Source organism: Calidris pugnax, unplaced genomic scaffold (assembly GCF_001431845.1).
Source record: "Calidris pugnax isolate Ruff unplaced genomic scaffold, ASM143184v1 scaffold24, whole genome shotgun sequence".
NCBI classification, from domain to species: Eukaryota; Metazoa; Chordata; class Aves; order Charadriiformes; family Scolopacidae; genus Calidris; species Calidris pugnax.
This window is the reverse complement of record NW_015090922.1, coordinates 17,348,140-17,372,386: the sequence shown is the minus strand read 5'-3', so window position 1 is coordinate 17,372,386 and position 24,247 is coordinate 17,348,140. Positions and strand designations below refer to the sequence as shown.

Here is a 24,247-nt window from a genome sequence, read left to right as displayed (position 1 = left end):
TTCCCCTCCAGCTTGAAGCCATTTCCCCTCGTCCTGTCACTACAGGCCTTTCTAAACAGGTTCTCCCCAGCCTTACTGTAGGCTCCCTTCAGGTACTGGAAGGCTGCTATTAGGTCTCCCCGGAGCCTCCTCTTCTTCAGGCTGAACAACCCCAGCTCCCTCAGCCTGTCCCCGTATCAGAGGTGCTCCATCCCCCTGATCATCCTCGTGGCCCTCCTCTGGACCCTCTCCATCAGGTCCATGTCCTTCTTATATTGAGGGCTCCAGACCTGCACACAATACTCCAGGTGAGGTCTCACCAGAGCAGAGTAAAGTGGAAGAATTACTCTCTGGACCTGCTGGCAACGCATCTTTTGATGCAGCCCAGGATGCGATTGGCCTTCTGGGCTGCAACTGGACACTGCCTGCTCATGTCCAGCTTCTCATCCACCAGCACCCCCAAGTCCCTTTCCTCAGGGCTGCTTTCTAATACCTCACCCCCTAGCCTCTACTGATGGTGAGGATTGTTCAGGCCCAGGTGCAGAACCTTGCATTTGCTCTTGTTGAACCTCATGAGATTCACCTGGGCCCACCTCTCCAGCCTGTCCAGGTCCTTTTGGATGACATCCCGTCCCTCTGGTGTATCGACAACACCACACAGCTTGGTGTCGTCCGCAAACTTGCTGATGGTGCCTTTAATTCCCCTGTCTATATCATTGATAAAAATGTTAAACAGTATTGGCCCCAGCACGGACCCTTGAGGAACACCACTTGTGACTGGTCTCCATCTGGACTTTGAGCCATTGAGTACCACCCTCTGGGTGCGACCATCTAGCCAGTTCCTTATCCACTGAACAGTCCACCCATCAAATCCGTACCCCTCCAATTTGGCAATCAGGATGTTGTGGGGGACCGTGTCAAAGGCCTTACAGAAATCCAGAAGCTTACTCAGAAGTTTACAACTGGGCTGAATGCTTACTAGGTCATCAAAAAGTGCCCCACTGCCTGCCATGATGCAACTAACCTGTCAAAAGGCAAGACTGTACTTCAGAGCCTGGAGGTGTTACTGTTTTCAATGTCACAACTGGAAGAAATGTTTAACAGGATACAAAAGCTTTTCCCCTCCATTATTTCTAAGAATGGAATTATCAGATATTTTAACTTAATTCACGAACTCTGAATTTCAGGCAGGTACAGAGCATATAAAATTTCAGTTTGAAGTACTATATTCTCATATACTTAAAATCACTCAAAACCATTTTTTTTCAGTGGAAAGCAACAAGCAACGTTAACTTTAGGCATTGCCATAGCCTCCACCCATGATATATAATTGCTGATATAAAGAAAGGACTGATTTGAAGCGTCATACCTAAGGATGATCTAATTTAATGATACCTTATCTTCTCATTTTTTGCTTTCTTAGCCATGACTATTGGGTGTATCCTTAGGTGTGAAAAGGGAGGTACACAGTGCATTCACAGTACTCCTGTGCCCCCTAGAGCACTGTATTGAAGAACCTGGAACTGACTTACATTGCTAGGGATATAACATAGCCTATAGATGTTTAAAACTGATTTAAAGTAATGTTAGGTTGAAAGACACTTATAAAATATTTTCAGCAAAATTTCCTTTCCATTATGTCCTTCAGATGCCCTTTAGCTGGCAGCTTAGTGTAAGAGCTGTTGGACTATTTATAGCAGACTTTTTAATCGCACTTAGGTATTTATAAAACATCCTGTCTAGTGAAGGCTTCCATGGTCTGCTTTCATTCACTTCTGCTGATAGTGAAGGCTATATAATATCTGAGGAAGTGAGGCAGACTAGCAAACCAGGCATTGTTCTTTAGTTATGGAATCCACGTCTTCTAAAAGGCTGCAGTCAAATCATAATGCAACCATTTAGGAAACAAATGTAATAGCACAGATTTGCAGTTAGTAAAACCTGGCTATCCATACTACTTGACATTAAAATTTTAACTTTACATGGAACCATGCCTATCACAATTCAGTGCTAACCATACTCATTTTATTGTTCCTGTTCAGTATTTCTCAGCATGTCTGAGAAATCTATGTTCATTTCTTAGTTTTTATTTGAGGCATCAGTGTCCACAAAAAAAAGTGTACCCTTTTCAATCCATCTCAAGTAACTTTCCCAACAGAAAGAGAAGATAATATACTGTTGTGTAACAAACAGCAAGGCTTTTTGTCATCCAGAAGACGCCATATGATAGATATAACAACACAACATTAGATTCATTGTATCTGCATTAGCTACCTTATCTTTTTTGTATGCTGGTATTTCTTAACAAAAGGAAAGAACAGGGACCGAAAAAAAAAAAAAGCATCCACAATTTTATTTTCAGGAATTATACCCAAATTATTTCTCTGTTCTGTTTCATGACTTAAATCTGTCCATCTGACATGAGGAACTGATAAATTTTTTTCCGCATAAACCACAATCAGTTTATGGCATTTTTTTTCCAAGCCATAAAAAATCATTTATTTGTCTACTCGTTTCAGAAAGTACAAAGGCTCCTTTTCTTTTCAGGGAGTGTATCCCAAGTTGTTTGTGGAACACTGCCATTCAGTCATTACCATCAAATTGTTCCTATGTGGAGCATGACTACCAAATAAAAATAAGCAGCTATTTAGTGCAGAGTGATGACTGTTCTGTGCACTATTTCAAATGGCCCAAGAACTACCAGTATTTAATCAAGGTTATCAAAGAGTGAGATTGAGATTGATATTGCATAACGAGAGAAATTGACAAAGTAATACTAATGGCATTTACGGACTGGTAAACTATTGTGGAACACATTTCAATCATGTTTTCTTCAGTATCACCAGGGAGTAATTTTGTAACAAAGTTTGTAAAGAAATTTTGGATTAATTTTAAAGCTGTATATAAAGTTCTGTTACCCTTGATCTCAAATAAAAATGCCTGTTAGGGGAAATGAAATGGCATTTATCAAAGATAACTCATTTGGTCAATGGGCCCTGCCCTAAAGCACAGTGAGCACTTTCTCTGCACAAGACGTTCAGCTCTATCAGCAGCCATCCGTGGCTAGGGTCTGCAAGAGTTTCCAACTCAGTTCTGCAGGGGCAGCTCTCAGTCCCTCTTTGAAAATATCATGCGACCGGTGTGCTAAACTTAAATGAACTCATTCCTCATAGGCCCGTTTATCATTTTTCAAGGTTTTACAATCTCCTCTACTCCTCTTTTAAAGCCTCCTCAGCAGCTCAGCAGGCCCCAGGGTGACAGAACCCCATGCATGGGGTCACTCTCTTTCGAGGCCTGAGATAATTTCCCAAGGAAGCTTGGGGAGGTCTCCTCAGCAGTGCCTCCCAGGGCGGCCAAGAATCACAGAATCACAGAATCTTCTAGGTTGGAAGGGACCTTAAAGATCATCTTGTCCAACCGTCAACCTAACTGACAAAAACAGACACCCACACAACAAACAAGAAGCATCACCATCACTAAACCATACCTCCCAGCACTACATCAACCTGTCTTTTGAACACCTCCAGGGATGGTGCCTCAACCACCTCCCTGGGCAAAGAGGGGCAAGTTGTTCCCATGTTGCCAGGACTGAATGACTGCACACTGGGACAAAATGGTGCAGCAAACATTTGCAGTTTGCCTAGCCGTTAACCACTATTCTAGAACATTCCTCCTCAGGCTGCACTTACCCCATTCACCTGGCCTGGCACCTTCAAGCCTTTCAAACAGGAACCGACATCTCAGGCCTCCGAGGTGAGGGCTCTGAGGCGGCTGCAGCGGGGACCTCATGCCGCTGGGGGCTGCTGTGGGGCCTCCCCGCAGCACCTCTCGGCCCCACCGCCGTCGGGGAGCACCGCTGGGTCAACCGGCGCCGGGTGCCCCTCAATCCCTGCCCTCGGCCGGGAACTGGGGTGACAAACAGGGCCTCCGGTCCCTCGCCACCTTTCGCCCCGGAGAGCGCTTCTGCCCTCGGCGACACCTGCCCGAAGGGCGGCCGTTGAGGGCGTGGCGCTACCCAGCTGTGAGGGTCCTAACGGCCGGCGGGGCGCGCGCACGCCTGCGGGCGCACGCCTGCGGGCTCGCGCCTGCGGGGTCGCGCCTGCGGGGTCGCCTCCGCCGCTGGCGAGGGAAGGGAAGGGGAAAGGAGGGAGACTGCCCGGGGGAAGCCGGGACCGAGCCTCCCCGGCCATAAACTGAAGGAGAGTTTTCAACTGATGCTTCCTTCTCGCCTGTTTGTTGTTTACACGCGTTACCAGGGTGTGGGCGCGGAGACAGACGAGGGCAATAGGCGGCACCGAACCCTGTCTCGTCCCGGGGGAGAGGTCGGGGGTGGCGGCGGCAGGCCCCTCGGCGGGGCACCCTCACCTCCCGGGCTGCCGGCCACCTCCTCCCACCGGCTGGGTTGGGCCCGTGTCTGGCTGGGTTAGGAGAGTCCGCGTAAACGCAGGAGGCTGGGTTTGTTTTTCTCTTTCATGAAAACTTAACCAAGGAAACCCAGCGGGTGCCCTGTGATGGCGAGAAAACGAGGGTCCCCCAAAGGCACGGGTAATTAGCACGAGGGCTCCTTCCCTGCCCCAGGCTGTGCTGGCAGTGCCGCTGGCCCCATGGTTTCATAACCACGCACGAGTTTATATAATATGAAGAGCTGGGTAAGGTCAGAGGAAGGAACCTGAGTTACCCTTTTTTTGCTGCAGCCCTCGTTGTCAGTGATTTGCAGGCTTCCATCAGCGTCTGACAAATGTGCCAGCTATGCTAGTGTAATTTAATAATGTACACCTGAGCAATTCCTTGAATTTGTTTAAATCTCAGTTGCGGTACTATTAGCAGGTTGTATGTATTTCAGAAAAATGCCCTATAAATGCCCCTTTATAATCCAATGAGACTCTGCAATCTTGCAAAATCTGGATTTCTTAGCAAACAATAAAATACCAGTACCAACCACATCCTATACTGAGGCATGGCAATTGCCTGTGTGCTGTCAGTCTTTTGAATTTAAAGTACCACCGGAGTTTCAGCACAGTATATCCTACAAGTGGGATGGGAATTAAGCGTTTCGGAAAATGTTTTGAATCTCCCCCTCAAAATCCCCTTGACAGTATGCCTTTGTCCTTAAATACCTGAATCACTAAAAGGTATCAGGCGCGGAGTCTCAATTGAATTTCAGTAGTGTTCAGCTACGTACCACCCTGGAAAATTCCATCAGGGTCAGTTCATTTCTTGACTTCAGTGTTTCTCCTTCATTTGTCCTACATCTGGGAACATGGGGATAAGGATGCTTTTGTTTCCCATTTTGCTCTCTCTGTTTAAACTGATAGTCCCCACCTCAAAAAGGGCTATCGCAGTCTGACTGGCCAATGTCTGGCACAATGCAGCCCCATAATCTGTGCTGTAAAAATGCTAGATATCAAAATTAAAATGATCTCCAGTGTTAATAAGGCACTCATCACTCTACTATCCAAACACGCAAGGTAGTGCTGTTGCCCCTTAAGTCCCCAGTTGTTTGCATGATCTCTGGAGTGTCCTGGTCTTAAAGATGCTATGAACAGCACCAGCATTTTAAATTGTCCTGCTCCTGATGGTTGAAATTCCCAAATATAAATACAGCAAATCGTGAAGTCAGAAACAAACCTGAAGTGATCAACAGGGATATGTTTAACTTTCCATTTGTGCTGCCCCTACAGTTGATTAAGGCTTATCTACTGTTTGGTGTTACTCATAAAAAAAAAGAAAGAAAAAAAAAGAAGTAGTTATGGAGCACATAGCACCACGTTCCAGTCAAATGCTCTAGCAAAGGCTGCCGTTATGAAAAGGATTGTCTAATAAGAGGAATAATGATCTTCAGATTCTGACCTCCTGGCACGGCAGTGAGATTTATCAGGAGGGGCATGTGACTAGTTAAGACACAGAGCCCCGGCTTGAAGGAAACAGCTGCTCATTTCATGCTTTAGCACTTGGCAGCTGGACAAGGAAGGGTGATGTTTGTGTTGAATACCTCTGCAGAATCAACTACAGTAAGTGATTTTCCCTGTTTTTATTTTTTTTTTTCTAAACTACCACTTTTATCCTAGACCTTTCGTAAAAGCACTTAAGGGTGAGGCGTATTTTTGTCACCTCATTGATAAGCAGTCATTCATGCTCAGAATGCCTATATTTTTCTGATCTGTGATTAACAATAGCATTGGTTTTGCTCTTCCGGGAACAAGACAGGTACGGTGTTTTGTCCTCATGCTAGCCGGGGAGGGAAAATAGTGCTTATTTACTCGGATGATGGAGTGAAGAGATTGTTTATTATGAACGTATTTTCCTAGAACGTATTTTGACTAGAGCTAGTCAATAGGTAATGATGCAAGTTGAGTATAAAGAAATTTCAGTATTTGGCTTAAAGGTACTCATTTAAGGAATTGACAGAGGTACCCCCTCAAAGTAGTGTGATCGGTCTGAAGAAAGTTGTTGTGAGTGGTTACTTTTTGAGAGCGAATGAAGAGATTTTTGGGAAAGAAAAAGGTAGAAGCAGAGAAATACAAGAAGACAGTGAAGATTCACTGATTAAGATATCATCAAGTCCTTCTGGATGATGCATAATTAGATTGTGAAGGTTGAAAAAATCTTTCCTAAAAACAGGGAGCGAGTCTCCCAAATCTCTCCAGCTTTTAAATTCAGTTTATTTTTGGATACTTGCATTTTTGATGTTTTTGCTTCATAAAAGATTGATTTCCCCGTCTGATAATTTCTGTCTGTTACATTCTGAAGCTTTGCTTTAAAACACAAGAATTGGAGTATAGCGTATATAAAAAGGAACTTTTGATCAATTATTTACGTAGAGATGAATAAGATTTTTTTGAGGAAGACTTAGGAGGAATGGAACAAATCAGTGGGTAATGGAGCTTGATATGTGATGAGACTGAGGGATGTCAGGTGCTTTGGGGAAGCTTAAAGAGGGGCATAGGTAGAGAGCAGTGGGGTCCTGTTGAAGAAGGTGTATATCAAGTCAGAAGGACTGATTTTCAGAACAGGACCAAGGGTAAACACTGGCAGGTTTAGTGAATCACAGAATCACCATGATTGGAAGGGACCTCTGAGATCATTGAGTCCAACCTTAAAAAACAAACAAACAAACAAAAAAAAACCACACCAACTACAAAACAGCCCCTCCTCTAAAGATGGGGAGAATAATCCTGATTCAAAGATTTCTCATGCAAGAAAGAGAAACTTTGGCTGTTTTACCCCAAAGACCTTTATTTTTCTATTAAACTGTAGTTTATGGCCTTGCCAGTTAACTGGAAATTTTAGAGGAAGGTGTCAATCAGTTTCAATTGTTCACAAAACCAGAAGTCTGCCTGGCTTCCTGCCTCTCCGTGTCTCCAAGGGTAGACTGCCTTTGAACCAAGAGCTCGAGTACTATCAGGCTGCGGTCCCGCGGCAGCCCTCCCACGCCGACGGCAGGCGAGGCTGTGACTGCAGCAGGCCTGCGGGGCCCCGAGGTGCCTGGCTCTGCGCTCAGGCACCCCTAGTCCCCTGAGAACCTTGGCTGCAACGGGGCCCCTCAGGCTTGTCCGGGTCTCCATCCCATGTAGCACAGGGAAAGTAACCGGTCCGCTGTTGCTTTTTTTTATTCTGACCCCAGAATAGCTCTCTTTTTTTTCAGAATTGCAGAATTTCTTCGTTTTGGGGTTAAACTATGCCACGGGGTGCTTGTTTACAGACATTGCATTTTATGTTTGTGATTAATATTCTCTGTTAGGCAAATTGCCCAGTCAGATGAAAAGAACTGTTGAAGGACCCTGCTTTGAACATAAATTAAACCCCAAATCCACCAGAAAATAGATAGGAGCTCAGAGCATTCCTGTTGCGCCTTTCTCTTCCCTAACTCTATTCCAACCACTGTGCCAGGGTTGGTGCAGAAGACTGATGTAAAGCCATACGGTTCTGGATCAGCTGGATTATAAAACAGCTCTATGTGCCTCATGCATCCCTGGGAATTGAGTGTAGTATGAAAGGGAACTAGTGATGATTGCATAGTAAAAATTAGATAACTGCACTGCTGAGCTCTCCTTCACATAATATATGTCTGAAAACGTGTTGTCACAGTGGTCACTGAATTGTCTCAAAGAAATGTGGTGAGGAGAGCTCAGTTTTGTGCCACTATACTACTGATTATCAAGGTCATTGACAATAAAGGAGAATAATTCATTACTTGGATCTGCAAAATTTAAGGAAAGCAACCCTACTTTATTTACAGTTCCCAACTGTCATTACTGTATCTTATTTTGAATAAAATTCAAGACTCATAACTAGACTTTAAAATCCTCTATCCGTAAAATAAAGAAAACTTGATCAACATTACAAGATTCTGAAGGGTGCAGTTGTTTTAATGCTTATCATCAACCCATTTTGCTAGGGATACTTACCATTAAACACAGACAGTGTACTTACAGAAACACGAGTATTGCAGTCTTTAGGCTCTCCTCACTTTATGGCTTTTCTGGTGAATTCCAACTGCAACATCTGTTATGGTGGCACCAGTCACAGGACACTATTGGGGCACATACTGATTTTGCACTTGAGCAGAATACACAACCTTTGTATCACCACTGTTTTATATTACTTTATAATATCCTGATCTCACAGAGATGCGTGCTCAGCTCTTTGAATATACCCACCGCCATTGTGTTCATGTAAGCTGAGGCAGTTTTGCATAGGCATGAAGCACATGAATTAAATTTCAGCATGTTTTGGTTGGGGAAGTGCTTAGCCCTTCTATTTCCCATTGAGGCACCTCCAGAAAGTCCAATACCTAACAGAAATTGTTCATCCTGGATTTTTTTTCATTGCATAGTAGCAGAGATTCAGCAACAGCATGACCATTGCTGTCTCTCTGCAGAAGCTCAGTGTATATTCGTATCACTGACAGCCTTGCTGTTTAATCCGTTTTATTTACTCTGAGGAAATGATCAGGGCAGTCTTACAGTTCTGCTCTATAGCAGAACATCTAGCTGAAGAGTAACCGCAGGTTTGCCAGGCCCTCTCTCTAGTTGGAAATGCCATTATGCAGAGGAGCCACTCCCAGGATGCTCCTGAATAAAGAGAGGAAACTACTTTTAAAATTACTGAAGGGGTACTTATGTGGTTTTCTTTTTTTCCTAAGCTGTCCCGGCCTGGCTACAGAACATTTGTATAGGTTCTGTAAACAACTTGCACAAAATGTTTTCTTTAACGTATTTGTGGTATAATCACTTTTCACCACTAAATTTTGGTAGACATGTTTTCACATTGGCCTTCTCTTTGAAGTCAGGAATGGCAATGTCTTTATTTAATGTGTTTGAATAAAAAAAGCTGAAACAAATTCTCAGGTCTTCTGATTTTTGCTGTTCAATTGCTTTTCTCTGCATTTTTTTCCACTCAGTGTGAATAGCCACTGCAGTAGTACTTTTTCATTAATAGGTTTGCTTATGGGTATAACATATCTAAACCCCACCTGACCACCAGATTAGAGGCACTGGGACAGGGGAGAACTTTTCTTTTGTAATGAAGGTAAAAGAATATCAGCTACAAGCACTGGCAGTATCAACAAAACAGACTTGGTGAGTCCAGTTCAGATACAAAGACTAATCCTGCAAACACACAGGTATTTGCCGAGTTGAATTCATGAGTGGTCCCATCAGAAAGTTCAGCTTACCTCTAAGTGTGTATGGGGTCAGGATCAAAGTGTGGGCGTGTGGAAATACCCACATGACTGATGTTTACAGCTCAGCAGAAAATACGATTACCCCTGAGAATTACTCTGTTGTTTTGGTGGCCACCTGCTGTCTCACTTCTCTGAATAACTGCTCCCCTTGCTGCAGTGTCCTCTGACCACATTCAAATAGATGAAATGGTTTGACTCTCTCTACACTGTACTCTCCCACCTGTGATTTATGCATATTCTCTTTACTAATGATCTGGAGTTTCTCAGGCAAGGGGAGAAGGCTTCAACGTCTCAAGAACCTGCCAGGCGTAATAATTTGTGCAAAATGTGTGAAACCTGAGCTATTCTTGTTCAGTTACTTTATATATTTAGGTCCTGCAAACAGAAAATAACTGTATCATCTCAAATTAACACAAATTTAATATTAGTGATTCAGCAGTGTGTCTGGTTTGGACTGCCATAAAAGTCATACCAAGCTTAATATACCAGTAGCTAATATATATTGATATTACATGTTATGTGTATCCATATCCATTTCCATATACAACTCCTTCCGCTACTGTTAAAACTGCCTCTCTTTCAACCCCTACTATGGAAACAGATGCTCCACGCAGAGTAGCAGTGGGCTTCTGCGAGAGAGTCTGGAGTGCAGGAAGTGTGTGCAGAAACAGGATCTCCCAGATGAGCAAGGATTTTCCATCCCTTTTGAAGTATATTTTGCCAGAAACACGTTGATTGTTTTCAATGTAGAAATCAGTCTTAGAGGCTAGTATTTAAGTAAGTCATACATTATACAGTCAAAAAATTGAATGTGACTTACATTGGGTATATTTGCATGCTTGCTAAGCATGTTGATGGGGCTGCCTTTCACACATGACCCAAGGTTGCATATATTCTTTGTCATGATGTTAAATTCTTTTTCATATTCTTTTAAAAGACATACCATTTCTCTGTCTTAAACTCCAGTCTCATCAAATTTAATTTCCTTAATCTGAAATAGCATTATAACAGATAGGCTTCCATTCCACCCGTAATTCATGGATCCACCCAATCCATAATCTTGGTGCTGGTTCATATGGCATGCATTGGTAAATTCTGGGGGTTTTGCAGCAGCCAAGTGTTTGAACCCAGAGCTTGTTTGGAAATTTTTGGTGTTGCTAGTGGGAAGTAAAAAAAAAACCACTTCATGCAAATACGTAATTGATTACCAGTGGGGCAAATTACATCAGAAAATCTTTGCTGAACTAGAGCTTGAGTCAGCTTACTATCTGGATATATAGGGATTTTTGTCATCCGAATCAGAATAGCCATGACATTCCAGCCTTATCACACTCTTCATGAAATAGCTTCCTTAAAAGACTAATAATAATCTCCCTCACTAAAGATGTCTTGCCTACTTTAGCTTGCTTACTCATGCTCTGCTTTACTGAATTAATGAACACATATTTCCTGGAACAGCTGCCACCCTTCCTAAAACTCTTGGTTTCCAGGCCCTGCCCTAATGACTGTCTGTATATTTTTATCTTAAGTAGGCATTGGGGCAGGAACTAGAATTCACTTTTTTTTCTCCTTCTTCTTAAGTGAGTGCTCTTCCCCTTAAATTATACAGTCACGGTCTGCTTGCTTTCTTCTCGCAGCCCAAAGAAACTTCATTATTTCATTTAATATGGAATCTCATTGATGTTCTGGGGCTGGTAAATCTACGCTGTAGTCTCAGACAAGACAGTGTGAGATTTACAATCCTTCCATTAATGGGAAGAATTGATCCTGTATCTCACATAGCTGAAAGGAGTGTCTTGGATAAAGAGCTTGGGCATCATGGCTGCACCTATCTAGTATGGGAGTGATGTGCTAGGTGTGGCCAGAGGATGCTTAACACAGGCAAGGTAGAGGAGTTTCCTCAAAATCCCCAAAAGGATTTAGGACTGACCTAAGCAGGGAGCTGCTTGGTGTTGCTGACTCTGACAGGCTTCTTGAAGCCCACTGTTGGGCATTTGGGGACCTTAATATGGAAAATATAGAAAGCGGCTAAAAGCTCTAGGGAGTCACCATTTGGGGTGAGGAGGTAAGAAGAGACCGGGTTGAGAATCACACCCCTGGAGTCAGGCGCTGGAAATGAAAGGGAGCCAGGATTTTGGTGCTTTGTGGAGATTAATAGATCTTAAGTAAAGGCTCTTTTGCAATTTGCTTCATGTCTGTGTTTCAAAATCTGCTCCTTTCTGAATTCTTGCCCTGATTTAACTATATTGATGCAGAAAGTATTGTAAATTCTGACTTGGGCACAGTTATCTGGTATAGTGCTTATAGAAATACAATTCATTCCTGTAAATAAGCATGAAAATGCATGAGCTGTTTTGAAAACCTGACTGCAATAGCAGTCATTCAGTGCCAAATATTGGGAGAGGGAAAACAAGTCCGTAACTTCTATCTCAGCTTCTACATCAGGATCTTTGTAACACCTAACACCCTTTAATTTCCTTACCCTTTAATTTTCCTTACTTGAACACTTTTTCTCACTTCATAGTAGCTTTACCACATAACCACAGGATATACTTTTTTAATCACTATTAGAGTTAAGTGGACTCTTCAAGAAATTCTGATAAGCTCCTTAAATTTGATAAATATATGCTAAAGAGGAAATAGTTATGAGTTTCCTCTATAAATACAAAGCCAATAGGCTTAGGTGAATTTACTTAGTGTCTTCCAAGTTACTTGTGAGGGCGTCAGGTATTTGGGATGGCCTGAACCAGCCAACTGCGGAGGTGTTGTACTGCCAATTAACTGAAGGGGTTTTATCCACACAGCCAAAAAGATACTTGCTGGAGTATGGGGTTCTCAGCTGTTACAGCTACAGCAACTGCTTATGTTGCTTTTCAAATAATGGTGAACCTTTGGCACAGCATCTCTGCAAAGTATGCATTTTGGGATTTTCTACAGATCTTACTCTTCTAGGCAGAAAACACGTGTTGTGCTACAAATGCTTGAGGTTTAGAGACTTACAGTGTTGTATCTTAAGACACAAGCGTTGCAAACTTAGTCAATGGGTTTTGGTAAAGTTTGGTAAAGTCCTGTTGTCCTGTTCTGTGATTGCGGAACTGGAATATTTGTGTAGCTGCAGTCCTGTGTTACATATTCTTTCATACAATAAATATTTAACCACCAAAATATTAGCAAACTAAAGATCAAAGTTACTTGTTTAATGTATTACTTATTAAGACAGGAGCTAAGATGCTTTTCTTCTTTTTTCCTTTGTGATAGATTTTTTTCATACCACTCCTTCCCCTTTTTTTGATTGTCTTGCTGTTGTGTATATTTTTATATGTATTTTTATATATAGCACCTTCTTCAGATGAGCTTTTGTTTGTGCATCAAGTCTTTTGATGAGATATTTCTGTGTTGCCATTGCTCTCTTTTTCATGAATGCATTTAACCTGTTGGCTGCAAAGTGTCTTATTGTTAGGAAGGTATGTGGTTATTAATAAAACTCACTCTATTACAAAAGCTTGGATATGGGAATCAACTGTGGTGATACTGTTCTCATATCCTGTACTCCATAGAATTCTTCTTGTATTGTAAACAATTTTAGAGGTTTGCTGTGTGTCTTCAAACAGTCATACTAACCAGTGTGTGGTTCTTAGTGGACTCCTTAGTAAGGAAACAAGATTTAGTCAGCTCACTGACACATGCTTTGTTACCTCTGAAAAAAAGTACAATATTTGATCAGACGCACTAGAAAGATCAAATAATCTCTTCCCTGCTCTTCTCTGTTGGGAGTTTATTATTTTAAAAACCTCTGAGCTAGGTTAAGAAACACTGTATGCCTGTGTTTAAAATATCCTCTTTGCATCATTAAGAAATCTGAAGCTGCCATTGTTTCACCCATCTTCCCAGGGGAAACTCATAGAAAATAACTGGATGTAAGGAACTGCTTATGTATTTTGATGTCCAGCATCTGCTGACGGAATTTCACAAAGAAAGATGCTGGATCTCTCCTTGCCTCCAGGTTCTGCTTTTCCCAGATTTTTTGCACACCTGCTTGCCTGGGAGTTGTGAGCCATTGGTGACTTCTGCAGATGCAAAACGGCAGCACTGCACAAGGCAGGCATCCCTGATTCATGTGAGTGTGCAGTAGACAGCAATTTGCATGAGTTCCTCGGATCACACAGCAGGTCTGTCTACCCTCCTGTGTGTCTGTCAGTGTTTTCTAGCGTACTATTTTAATTTGCATTCTCTCTTTAAGGAGCAACTGCTCTGAAATGAGTGGGAAGCTGCCACCTGGGAGTGGGAAGGGTTACTGACCATCAGCAGCTGTCCAGTCTTTCTCCTTGCCTGGGACCTATTAGCACATCTATGAGGAAATAGCAGTTACATGTGAACCACTTTCTACATTCATCAAAGGGAAGACAGAGGATGATTCCATTAGAAATGCACCTTAACCGCCAAATGAGCAAAAGGAGCCAAAATTCTGTCCTGCCCCTCTGTCCTTTTAACTCTGTCTTGCTCCATCTCAGACATCCAGCTTCCCATTACTTAAGTCTCTGAAAGCCTCTTCCTGCCTTTATTGTTTTGCCAGTTGCTGCCTTCAATTTACTGCACTGATAAGTACTTCCTAGGCTGTAAATGTGTGGTCAAGATATTTCTGAAGCTGACTGATGTTTTGATTGTAGTTGCAGGAGGAAAGGTCAGCAGCAAGACTGCTCTCTACATGGTGAGGCCACTCCTCACACCAGGATAGGTGTAGGTTGTGGGGAGAGGGAGGGTAGTGTCCCATGGGGAGAGATGTGAGGTCATGTATGGCAAAACAGGGCCGAAGAAGATAAAATAAACATGCACTGAACCTCTCCTCTTCACAAGGCGATACCCTTGCTTTTATTAGATATAAAGAGACTGCAGTTGTTCTTCAGCTTGGGGAACGCCGGAAACGAGGAAGAGTGAGAAATCGGATATGGTCATCGATGCTAGAAATGATAGCAGGTAGGTAGGAGGTGTTGAATTCTTCCTTCACTGGTATCTGTGACTGCAGATAATGATTTTATCATGTCTTGACACAATGTAGCTGCAGAGATGGAAAGGGGAAGAGCAGATGTGTTTTAACATCTTGCTTTTTGGGACACTTAGCTATAATCTCTACTCTTTGGATTACCAGCACAAGCCTGTAGTGCTTGACGTGTTTGAGAAGCTCCATACGTGTCTGCAATTCCTGTGGCTTCATTATAATGTTTGGTGTGGATGTTTGCAGTGTGGCTGTCTGCCAGCATGGGCCTAGAAAATATTGTGCCATGAGCAGTTAGTCTACAGTGGGAAGTAAGTCGTAACTACAGAATTACATGGAGTGAAAAAGCTTCCAAAGGAAAATCAGTTTGGAAGCCATGGGTTTATTGGACAAGAACTTTGATACCAAACTTACTTAATTTTAATACAAGTTAGAGGCTGTTATGGTTCTTTTTTGCCTTAAAGTTGGTTGAATAGTGGTGTGAAACTGAAAGCAGACCTGACTATTAAAACTATCATAACTCTTGAAAGATTTAACAGTTTCAAAAAAGACACTACCCAGAAACTATACTACTATAGAAGAATTTTGGCTTAATTAAAAATAAGACAAAATAAGTTTTATGGGGGAAAATGTAGATCTCCAAGCTGAACATATCAGAAGGTCTAGGTAAATAGTTAGTAATCTAATTAATAAATAAGTGTGATTTTTCTAGTTTGACTTTAAGAGAATATAGCTGGCAAAGATAAATAATAATAAAATATTAAAATATTTTGTAACAGATATATGATAATAAATGTACTGGGTCTTTTTCTTTCAGAACTGAAGGGTTGATTATTTCCCCATACGTTTTTTAAAATAACTAAAAAAATATTTTTTTCTTGGGCCGGTCCAGTTTCATTAGAGGCATAGAACAATGTAACCAGTCAAGAATATATGCTGATAAGGTGGGAGGTTTTTCCCCTGATTTGACCTATATGACTAGGTTAACAAAGCAGACTTAATGAAAGATTGTAAAGAATCAGGTCTGTGAATAGCAGAGGTAATTGCCAAGAGTTTCTCTGGAGGCTTGTATGCATTAGTATAACTTGTAAGAGGTATTGAGAGTGTATTGATTTGGCTTCTGAAAAAGAGATTGTGTTGGAGTATGTGAACTCTCATTGCTGTTAGCTGTCCTCTTTGTCCTCTCCCAGATTTGTTGTACTTTGATGTTGGAGATTTCTAGCATGTCTGAAGGTAAAGATTGTCAGAAGAGCTGCATCATTTAGTGCCATACACATTAATCAAATGTCTGATATTTGTAATTTTATTTTTGCTTTACTGGGAATATCAAAACAATTTTTGCAAAAAATCTACTTTGAAATGTGGCTGAAAGTTTTTCTCTTTTTGAAGACAATCCTGCTTTTTTCTAGGCAATCCTGCTTAGCAGGGGAGTTGGACTAGATGATTGCTAGAGGTCCCTTCCAACTCTATCAAATCTGTGAATCTGTGACAAAGTGAAGTCTTCATTTAGCTCTTCTTTTTAACCTGATGCATTCTGGGCAATTGTACTACCTTGACCCATGGAAAGTGGAACTAAGATATCATCATCATAATACATGGAATAACTCAAGGAAACATGTTCAGATTTTACTGCCATTATTTGCTGGAGTTGCTGTTACAGAGGCAAATGCCAATACGGTAAATTGAGGAAACAAATATAGAAGTGGATGGGGCAAAGCTGAAGTATGGTAGATAACCAGTTCTATAAAATGCTAGAATTGCAATTGAGAATGAACCTTTGTTGTTTTTACAAATCCAGTTATGAAGTTCTCCATTATTTTAGGGGGTTTATAAGTGAGGAAACCTAGTTTTATTTCTGTTATCTCAGAAATCATATCGGTTATATTTCACAGAAAAAGAGAAGAGTGCTAAACAAAATGCTGTCTAAGCAGCTCAAGCCTTAATCAAGTGACTTTCTGATTACTGAAAGTATTTGGTCATACGACTGTCCATTAGCATTCCTCATGATTTCTGTAAGCTTTGCTTTTATGTTAGGTCAGCACGCATTGTACCCCATATGCAAATTTATGAACTTCTACAAGGCATTATGTGGTTCTGCTAATAGTCTGGTAATGCATATAAGTGGATCCGTATATCCACCTGGTTTCTTACCTATGGTCCTATTCATTTAACCTCTGTTCCTATAGAACAGTAGATGTCTAGGCTCCGAAATAGTTTATAATACTCTTTAATGTTAATTGGGTGACCTGTGTTGACCTGAAATGAAATATTTAGCCCAGTAGACTTGTCACAATGTATTTCATTATGCTTAATTTTGAGAGACAACTTGTAACTTGCATGCTTTTGTGCTAAGGCTATAAGTGCTCATCCCTTAAAGGCTACATTGGATGTAAATGGCGAGGTTTTGGCAGCAGGTGTGCTACAGCCATGGTCTCTGTGGGAGGAAGCCAGACACGGCCACTTCCAGCTGTCTTTGCAAGGGATCCATTGCAGGCCACAGCTGAGGCCATCAGCCGAGTTGGTGGCACCTCTATGAAAATATAGGTGAAAAGTGCCGAGGGGGAGGGAATACGAAGAGAACAAGAGAATAGGAAGGGGGAGGGAAGAACAAAGGGAATTACAAGGTCAGAGGACAAGGAGATGCTCTGTGTCAGATTAGGTACTTCCCTGTGGCCTGTGGCTAAACCCATGCCAGAGCAGGTATACCTCTGAAGGGACTGTGGCCCATAGGGGACCCATACTGGAGCACAGGACAAGAGGGAGAAGGAAGGAGCTGTGTACTGACCCTGACCTCCTGTACTGCTCCTTGCCTCACCGAAGGTGCAACCTGCAGCAATAACAAGGGGGAAGGAGAGGTGTCCAGAGTAAAACTGAGCCTGGGAAAGTGGGAGGAAAGGTGTTTTAATGTTTGTCGTCTTTGTTTCCCAATACCCATATCAGTAAATAAATATCTATGTTAATTGGCAATGAATTAAGTTTTACAGAGATTACACTGGTTTGGGGTAGGCAAATGAAATGGAGTAGGTGAAACCTTATCCCATGGAGTCTGTAGAGCTGTGGAGCCACTAACATGCCCTGTGCAGTGTCCCTTGTTAATACAGGGTTGGCATTAGCCATCTACCAGCATTGTACACTTAACCATCCCCCTGTCCCCTCTCCTTTTGAAACACGGACATCCCACTCTGTTTAGTGTCTTTTGAACTTCCCCTTTGATCCAGAAAAAGAGTGAATCAAAGTAATAGGGTACAGACAATTACTGTGGTTTATCACATAACTACTGTCTGAAGGTGTGTAGTAAAGATGAATGAGTACTGGTGAGTCACAGGATGAACCCAAGACTCTCGTATTTCATTTTCATTCCTCAGCAAGGCTTGTATCTTGAATTCATGGAGCAGTTCCACAATCTCTCCCTTGTTCTGTGTCCTCGCTCCATATGACAAACATCATCAGTAAGCCAGATGTCATCCTGCATCCAGCTGCATGTGATGGTTGAGGTCACGGAATGGGACAGAAGCAGTGGCATGAGGCTGCCTGACGTCACCCAGCATTACTGCCCTTTCCTGCCTAGCACAGCTTCAGCAGGTGTCAGATGCTGGAGAGACCTGACCATGTATGTCACTTGCTCAGAGTTTTCTAGAAAGGGACTCGTGTACTGTAATAAATAAATTGGTACTCACCACCTACAAGAAATATTTAACTGCTTGGAGGGGAAAGTCTTCAGGAGCCACGCATTTGGCAACCTAGGACCTGTGTTGACTTAAGCCCAAACAGATGTCTCAGTTGCACCCGTGTAGGCAAAGGTGCAGCTGTTATGTGTCCCAGCTGGGACTCTTATTATGGCAATTACACTAATAGGTGTGGAGACTAATCACAAGAAAAGGGCCTCATTGTGAGAGCCTCCACTACATTTATGTGGTAGCAGATGAACTCTGTTCTGAAGAGCTTGCCCTAGACCACGAGCAAGATAGGATAAAGGAAAAAGGTATAGCAAGGGAAGTTACCCTTAAGCCTTCTCATGAGACTCTCTGTTTCTTCTCGGCTTCTTTTTCTGCATACTGCTACTGATTTGATTTCCCTGTTCAGCTGCTCACATTTAGCACTCTTTCTCCAGCAGCCAGGTGGAAGCCATTTAATGCAAGCATTCAGTGATGTGCTGTATAGGCTTGGAGGAGGGGGAGAAGAGGGGAGGTCTGGCTTACTTAAACCCTCAAGAATGTCCTAATCTTGTAAAGAATATGAGTCTCCTGCGAGCAAGCCTCTGGAAAGTTTATGGATAAACTGAGACCTACAGAGGTGCCTCTGTGTCAAAGTTGAACTGTTCGCGTGTGGCTCTATTTATTGTCCCTAAGTAGAAGGAAAATAGCCCACTTTTAATTAATGGGGAAAATGCTACATGTATATTTACTTTGGCTTGGCTAAAAAGCTGTTTAAATTTCATTTAGCTAAATAAATATTACTTCGTATGTCAAATTTAAGCCTATTTAAACCCGACTTATTGGTTTAGCTTGCACCTGTAACCAATATAACTTGCTTGAAATCCATGTGAAAGTGCCCACACAGGGATTTGTGCTGGCTTGACATTTTAATATTAGTTCAAGTGCTGTAGCTTGTAGGTGTGGACCTCCCCTTAGTAGCCTCCAGCAGTAAAAGTGATGTCTTTTGGTTTTACTAATGGCAGTAATCAACATTTAAAACTTGACTGCATGCTGCCCACTCTGTTCACACCATTTGGTGCTTTTGCATAAGACCACAAGTTTACTGGCAGGGTATCCTGTTTCTTTTAAAAACTAATGTATTACACCTGACCACATCTCTCAGGGCTACTCACAGCCTACACACTTGCTTTAAATACATCTATCAAGACAGCCCACAATAGCACCATCTCAAGACTTCCAAAATGTTGTACACAAAATGCGGTTATGCTGCATGGAGAGTGCTAAGGAAAGCCATCTGCTCAAACTAACTGTCTGTGTGCATGTGGCAGTCGGGGTGGTGGCAAGACTTGGAAAGAACTCTGTGTCTTGTAGTTCACCCCATCACAAACTTCTGCCCTCTGGGCACATCATTGCAGATGTTTCTGCTTTCCCTCTAAGTAGGAAGTGTGCATCCTGTAATGGTGATAATTCATGAAATAAGGCACGATATGCCTGATATCATGACTTGGTTCACAGGAGTATTATGGTTGTAACTATTACCTAAATGAAAGGGGTCCTTTAGAAAAATCTGTAGGCTTTGAGGGAACACTAAGGCTTATATTCATCGTTTCCTACCATCCTTCACCCATTCCTGACTATTGCCCTGAAGTGCCTTCCCACCATGTGGCAGGTTCCCAGCAGGACTCATAGTGGAGTCTGTCATTTCAAGTGACCTGATAAAGAAATGGGAATGGATAGGAGGATTGCATGCCTCCTGTGTCCTTAATAGCCTCTGTTAACCACAGTAAACCAAATAGGATTTATAGTTCCATTATAAGGCAAAAATGTATTTTTTTAGTTTTATTGTAGTATGCAATCAATCATTTGCTAACTCAATCAATCATTGAGTGAGCGCTGTTTTTCTTATCCAACTTTCCTGAATCCTGAAACAGCTGGATGGCAATGAGATGCCTCAGAGTTACTTTAGGAAACACCTAGGACTCAGAGAACCTCTAAGTTGCCTTTTTTGGAAGTCTGATGGCACTTTTGGCAATCCATTTTTTAATAGTAACCACTTATTTCCAGTTTTTTAATTTTTTACATCTATTATGTGTATGTGTTATATACATATATTGTACTTTTATATATATATTATGTATATTTTTATATATTATATATATTACATTATTATGCAAGTTTGTATACGTGTATTATTATATGTTGTGCTTCTCACGTGTTGGGCCATTGACTATCAAAATATATTTTATTTAATTTATGTGGATGAAATTTGTAGTTGTATTTTACTCGTGCATCTCTAGAGGTGTTGGTGTGGTTGGATACCATTGTGGCATGATATAGACAAGGCATTTATTGTTCTAGTAGAACAGCAGTTCTTCATCATACAAATAATGATGTAATGGTTGTGGTTGTTGGAGTCTGCAGTCAAGAGATGTGATATCAGGTTTTGGCTCAGCTGTGGGTATGTGGCTTAGCCCCAGTCAGCCAGTTCTTCCTCCAGTGGAAATGGTTTTTTTCTTCTTTTAGAAGTATTATGAGAATAAAACCCTTTAGTGGTCAGATAGGCTGTTTGGAGGGATGCTACTGTAACATAGGGATTTGCAACAGTATTTTGTACATCTTTCAGGTAAATGGATATTTGGTAATTAAATGCACAGTAGATGTATGGTACAATTTAGAAGTTTCTGTATGTGCTCAGCTTTCTGTGAGTGCTCAGCTACTGTGGGAAGATTTATTTTAAAAAGCTGTAGGGACTGATATTAAGGTTCTTTGAAAAATCGCCTCCTAGTTTAATGTTTGCTATCAACTTCATTAAACATTTTATGCAGTCTGTTCCAATTAAGACCATTAGCATTACATGAACTGGTAACACTAGAGAAAAAAATGGTTATGCTTAAAAAAATAAAAGCAGGGTTATTAACAAAAAGTGACTTATCAAGTGTAAATAAAATGACCTGAACAAAATGTGCGTCATTGTACATGCATGCCCTCATTTACCATCTGGTTTCTGTTTTATGACCCTTGCTATGGATTTATTTTGTGCTAGTGGACAAACAGTTGGACAACACTTAAAAACACAAGCTGGAATGTAGGGAAATCTTACAGCAGTCTTTCACGTGCTTTGGATCATGTTGGGGAAAAAACAGTTTATAGAAAACATGAGTTGAACTGTAAACATTGCATCCTGATAAGTCTCCCATATAATCATATAATTATGGTTTCTTTTACTTTCTTCAGATTTTCCTTGAAGTCCAGCTAAGAATGCAACCAACAATAAAGTGAAAAAGCTGTGCAGCTGAAGAAACATCCTTCTACTTGGTGAAAATGTCTCTTTTTTTTTGACATCAATTAAAGGACAATGGAGTCAAACACTCTTGGGAGGGCTGCAACATTAGATGAGCTTTTGAATGCTTGTATTGAAATGTTTGGTACGCTTTTTCGATATTTTACTTTGCTGTTCTTGAAATTAATCTTGTAATATAACCCCTGCTGTTCTTTGATTTAGCCAGTCTTTCCCCTGGCAAACAACATTTCTGTTCTGTAAAATTTTCCATGTTTCATTTTGGCCCAGAATCACACGGGCCAGAATTTTAATCATATGCACACTATATTAAATTTTCTTAATACAGATGATGCACAATGGAGGGTATAGTAGTTTTTAAAATACTGCCTTCACCAAGAGAAGTGTTTAGTTGAATTATTCAAGGAGTTATTTCTGGCATTGATCTTTGTCGTGAGTGGTTACACAGCTGCCTTTCTGACCTGTCATTTTTTCGAAAGGTTTTCTGAATCATCAAGCAATAATTGGCAATAATATGACTTAAGGCTCATGTAATCTTTTTACTCTTATTAAAATGGGATGTACCAGGTCTGAGGGAGAGAAGTGATGGAATAGACCATGATCCATAACACCGCTTATCATGACATTTGTCACATTGCAGTCAGATGAGTTCATGGATGAGCTTAATGCTTTGAAATGAGGCCTTATTTCACAAAGCTACATTTGGATTCTCTTGAATGCAGGGCAGCTTTTGATTTCAACAAGGTATTAATTTTTTTTTTCCATGGGGACAGAAGTAAGTATCTAAATGTGTGAGAGATTAAATAATTAAGGGGCAGACATTGCTACTGAGCATAGTGCAGCCCCACATGTTTGCAAACCTCCATCAAACCTGTTGTTCTAAATACCTAATGAGAGGTAGCAGAGCCTATATACTTGTTGTCTGTTGGAAGTAATGCCTCTCTTCCTTGTATATACACTCTCTTGTCAAGTGTTGTCCATGTGTGGTTCCTGTTTCATGCATGCATATCATCTACTGTCCTTTTGAAAGAGTGACAGAGAATAACGTAAGATTGGAGATGTTGAGAAACACCGATGGTCAGCCAGCCTGCCAGGGAATAACTCTTTCTGTAGTTTCAGTGGTACATTGGAAGTGGTTGTACATAAACAATCTCCCCACCGTTTTGGTGGATTAACTTTGTATTTGCTGTTTGGATTACTGGCAGTCTCTTTGTATAATGTTTAGCACAGTGCGGTCCATACCCCATTTTTCTGGCTAGGGCCTGTTATCTACACAGATTATTTTATTATTTTTTTTTTACCTACCAATACAATCTAGCAGTAGTTATCACTGAAGGAGCACTTGTGCTCTTTGGTTTTGTTTCCTGCGTGTTTGGTAGATAATGACCCAACATTTCCACTTCTGATCCTTTCTCCCTGGCTCCGCTTGAAGAGTAAAAGCTCCTCTCTGTTCATGAATAATGTGGTTAACTCACTTTTTTCTCTTTTGCAGATGACAAAGGAAATCGGTGCTCCAGCCATTTGCCAAGAACCTTTCTTTTAATGCACCGGTGGTATCTGCCTTCCACAGAGCTGGCTGGCAAGCTTCTGGCCATATATCCTTTCAGGAAGTCCTACAAATTGATATTAAAATGTCAAAGGCAGATTGTTCCTGTGACTGCATGTAAAAATGTGTCAATTAATTAGCGACAAAGAAGGTTTAGGGGTGAGATTTTTTCAGCCCAAAAGGTCAAGCCTAGTCTGATTCTTCTTTCTGCTATTGGTTGTGGACATTTTTGATATGTAGAAGTTTGCTGAGGCATACTTTGAATTAACTTTGAATAAATGGAAATATATTACCAAGATAACTTGTCAAAAATGTAATAGCCAGCTGGCCTTGGACTAGCATGAACTTTCAGTGGTAGCTAAGAACCTACTTGTCATCTCTATGTCATAAATAATTCAGTAACCAGAAGTATTATCATATTTGATTAGCCAGAGCTGGCAAGAAACCATACAGCAAAATATTCAGAAGAATATAATAGAAGCATTTTTGCTAGGGCAAAAAACAAAGTGGCAGCCAGGAAATGGTGTGTCCTGAGATTCTGTGAAAAGTGAATGAAATATCAGAGTACACTGTCATTACCTCTAGAAGAAAAGTTTGATACTGGTTTTTATTCAGCTGGTCTAGTGTCAGAGTCCTCTGTGGATGAAAAAACATTACTGAATCAAGGCACACAAAGCTTTCTTTAACTAGCCTACATATAGAGATGCCAATGGGGAGAACTGCAATGAATTTAGATTAAAAATCTGCTATTTCATGAGGTAAGCATGCTTCTGGGACTCTAGCATTTTGGTTTTCTTGTTCTGTGAATACTGTCAATGTAGGTCTCTTTTTTGTAAAGGTTAAAACTAAACCATGGAAATATAAAGCTTTTCTTTTCTTTTTTTTTTTTTTGTTTTAACTTGATCTCCAGTCCGTAGTAAAGAGTTAATTTCTGTGCTTTGAAAACAGCTGTTTAAGTTGAGCCATCCAGCCTTTAAGATACTTAACTGCATTGAACTAAAAAGCTGACTGAAAACTTGTGCTGTGATTTTCTTGGTGTTTGAGTGTGACACCTCTTAGAGCGAGACTAGTTCAGTGCTACACAGAGGAG

General features: G+C 41.2%; 1 protein-coding gene across 4 annotated transcripts in view; it reads left to right on the top strand.

The window, feature by feature from the left end:
* RASGRP3 (RAS guanyl releasing protein 3 (calcium and DAG-regulated)) overlaps nt 1–24,247 on the top strand; it is a 57,301-nt gene that overhangs the window by 5,676 nt on the left and 27,378 nt on the right. For 2 of the 4 annotated variants that reach the window (XM_014950716.1, XM_014950712.1), the window contains exons 1-4: nt 5,843–5,990; nt 21,548–21,738; nt 23,104–23,206; nt 23,853–23,915. In XM_014950716.1, the coding sequence (XP_014806202.1) occupies nt 21,669–21,738; nt 23,104–23,206; nt 23,853–23,915 (236 nt within the window). In that variant the 5' untranslated portion in view covers nt 5,843–5,990; nt 21,548–21,668. Of the gene's footprint in view, nt 1–5,842; nt 5,991–14,540; nt 14,639–21,547; nt 21,739–23,103; nt 23,207–23,852; nt 23,916–24,247 lie in introns of those variants that run through there. The other 2 variants (XM_014950715.1, XM_014950714.1) reach the window with 2 other exon arrangements.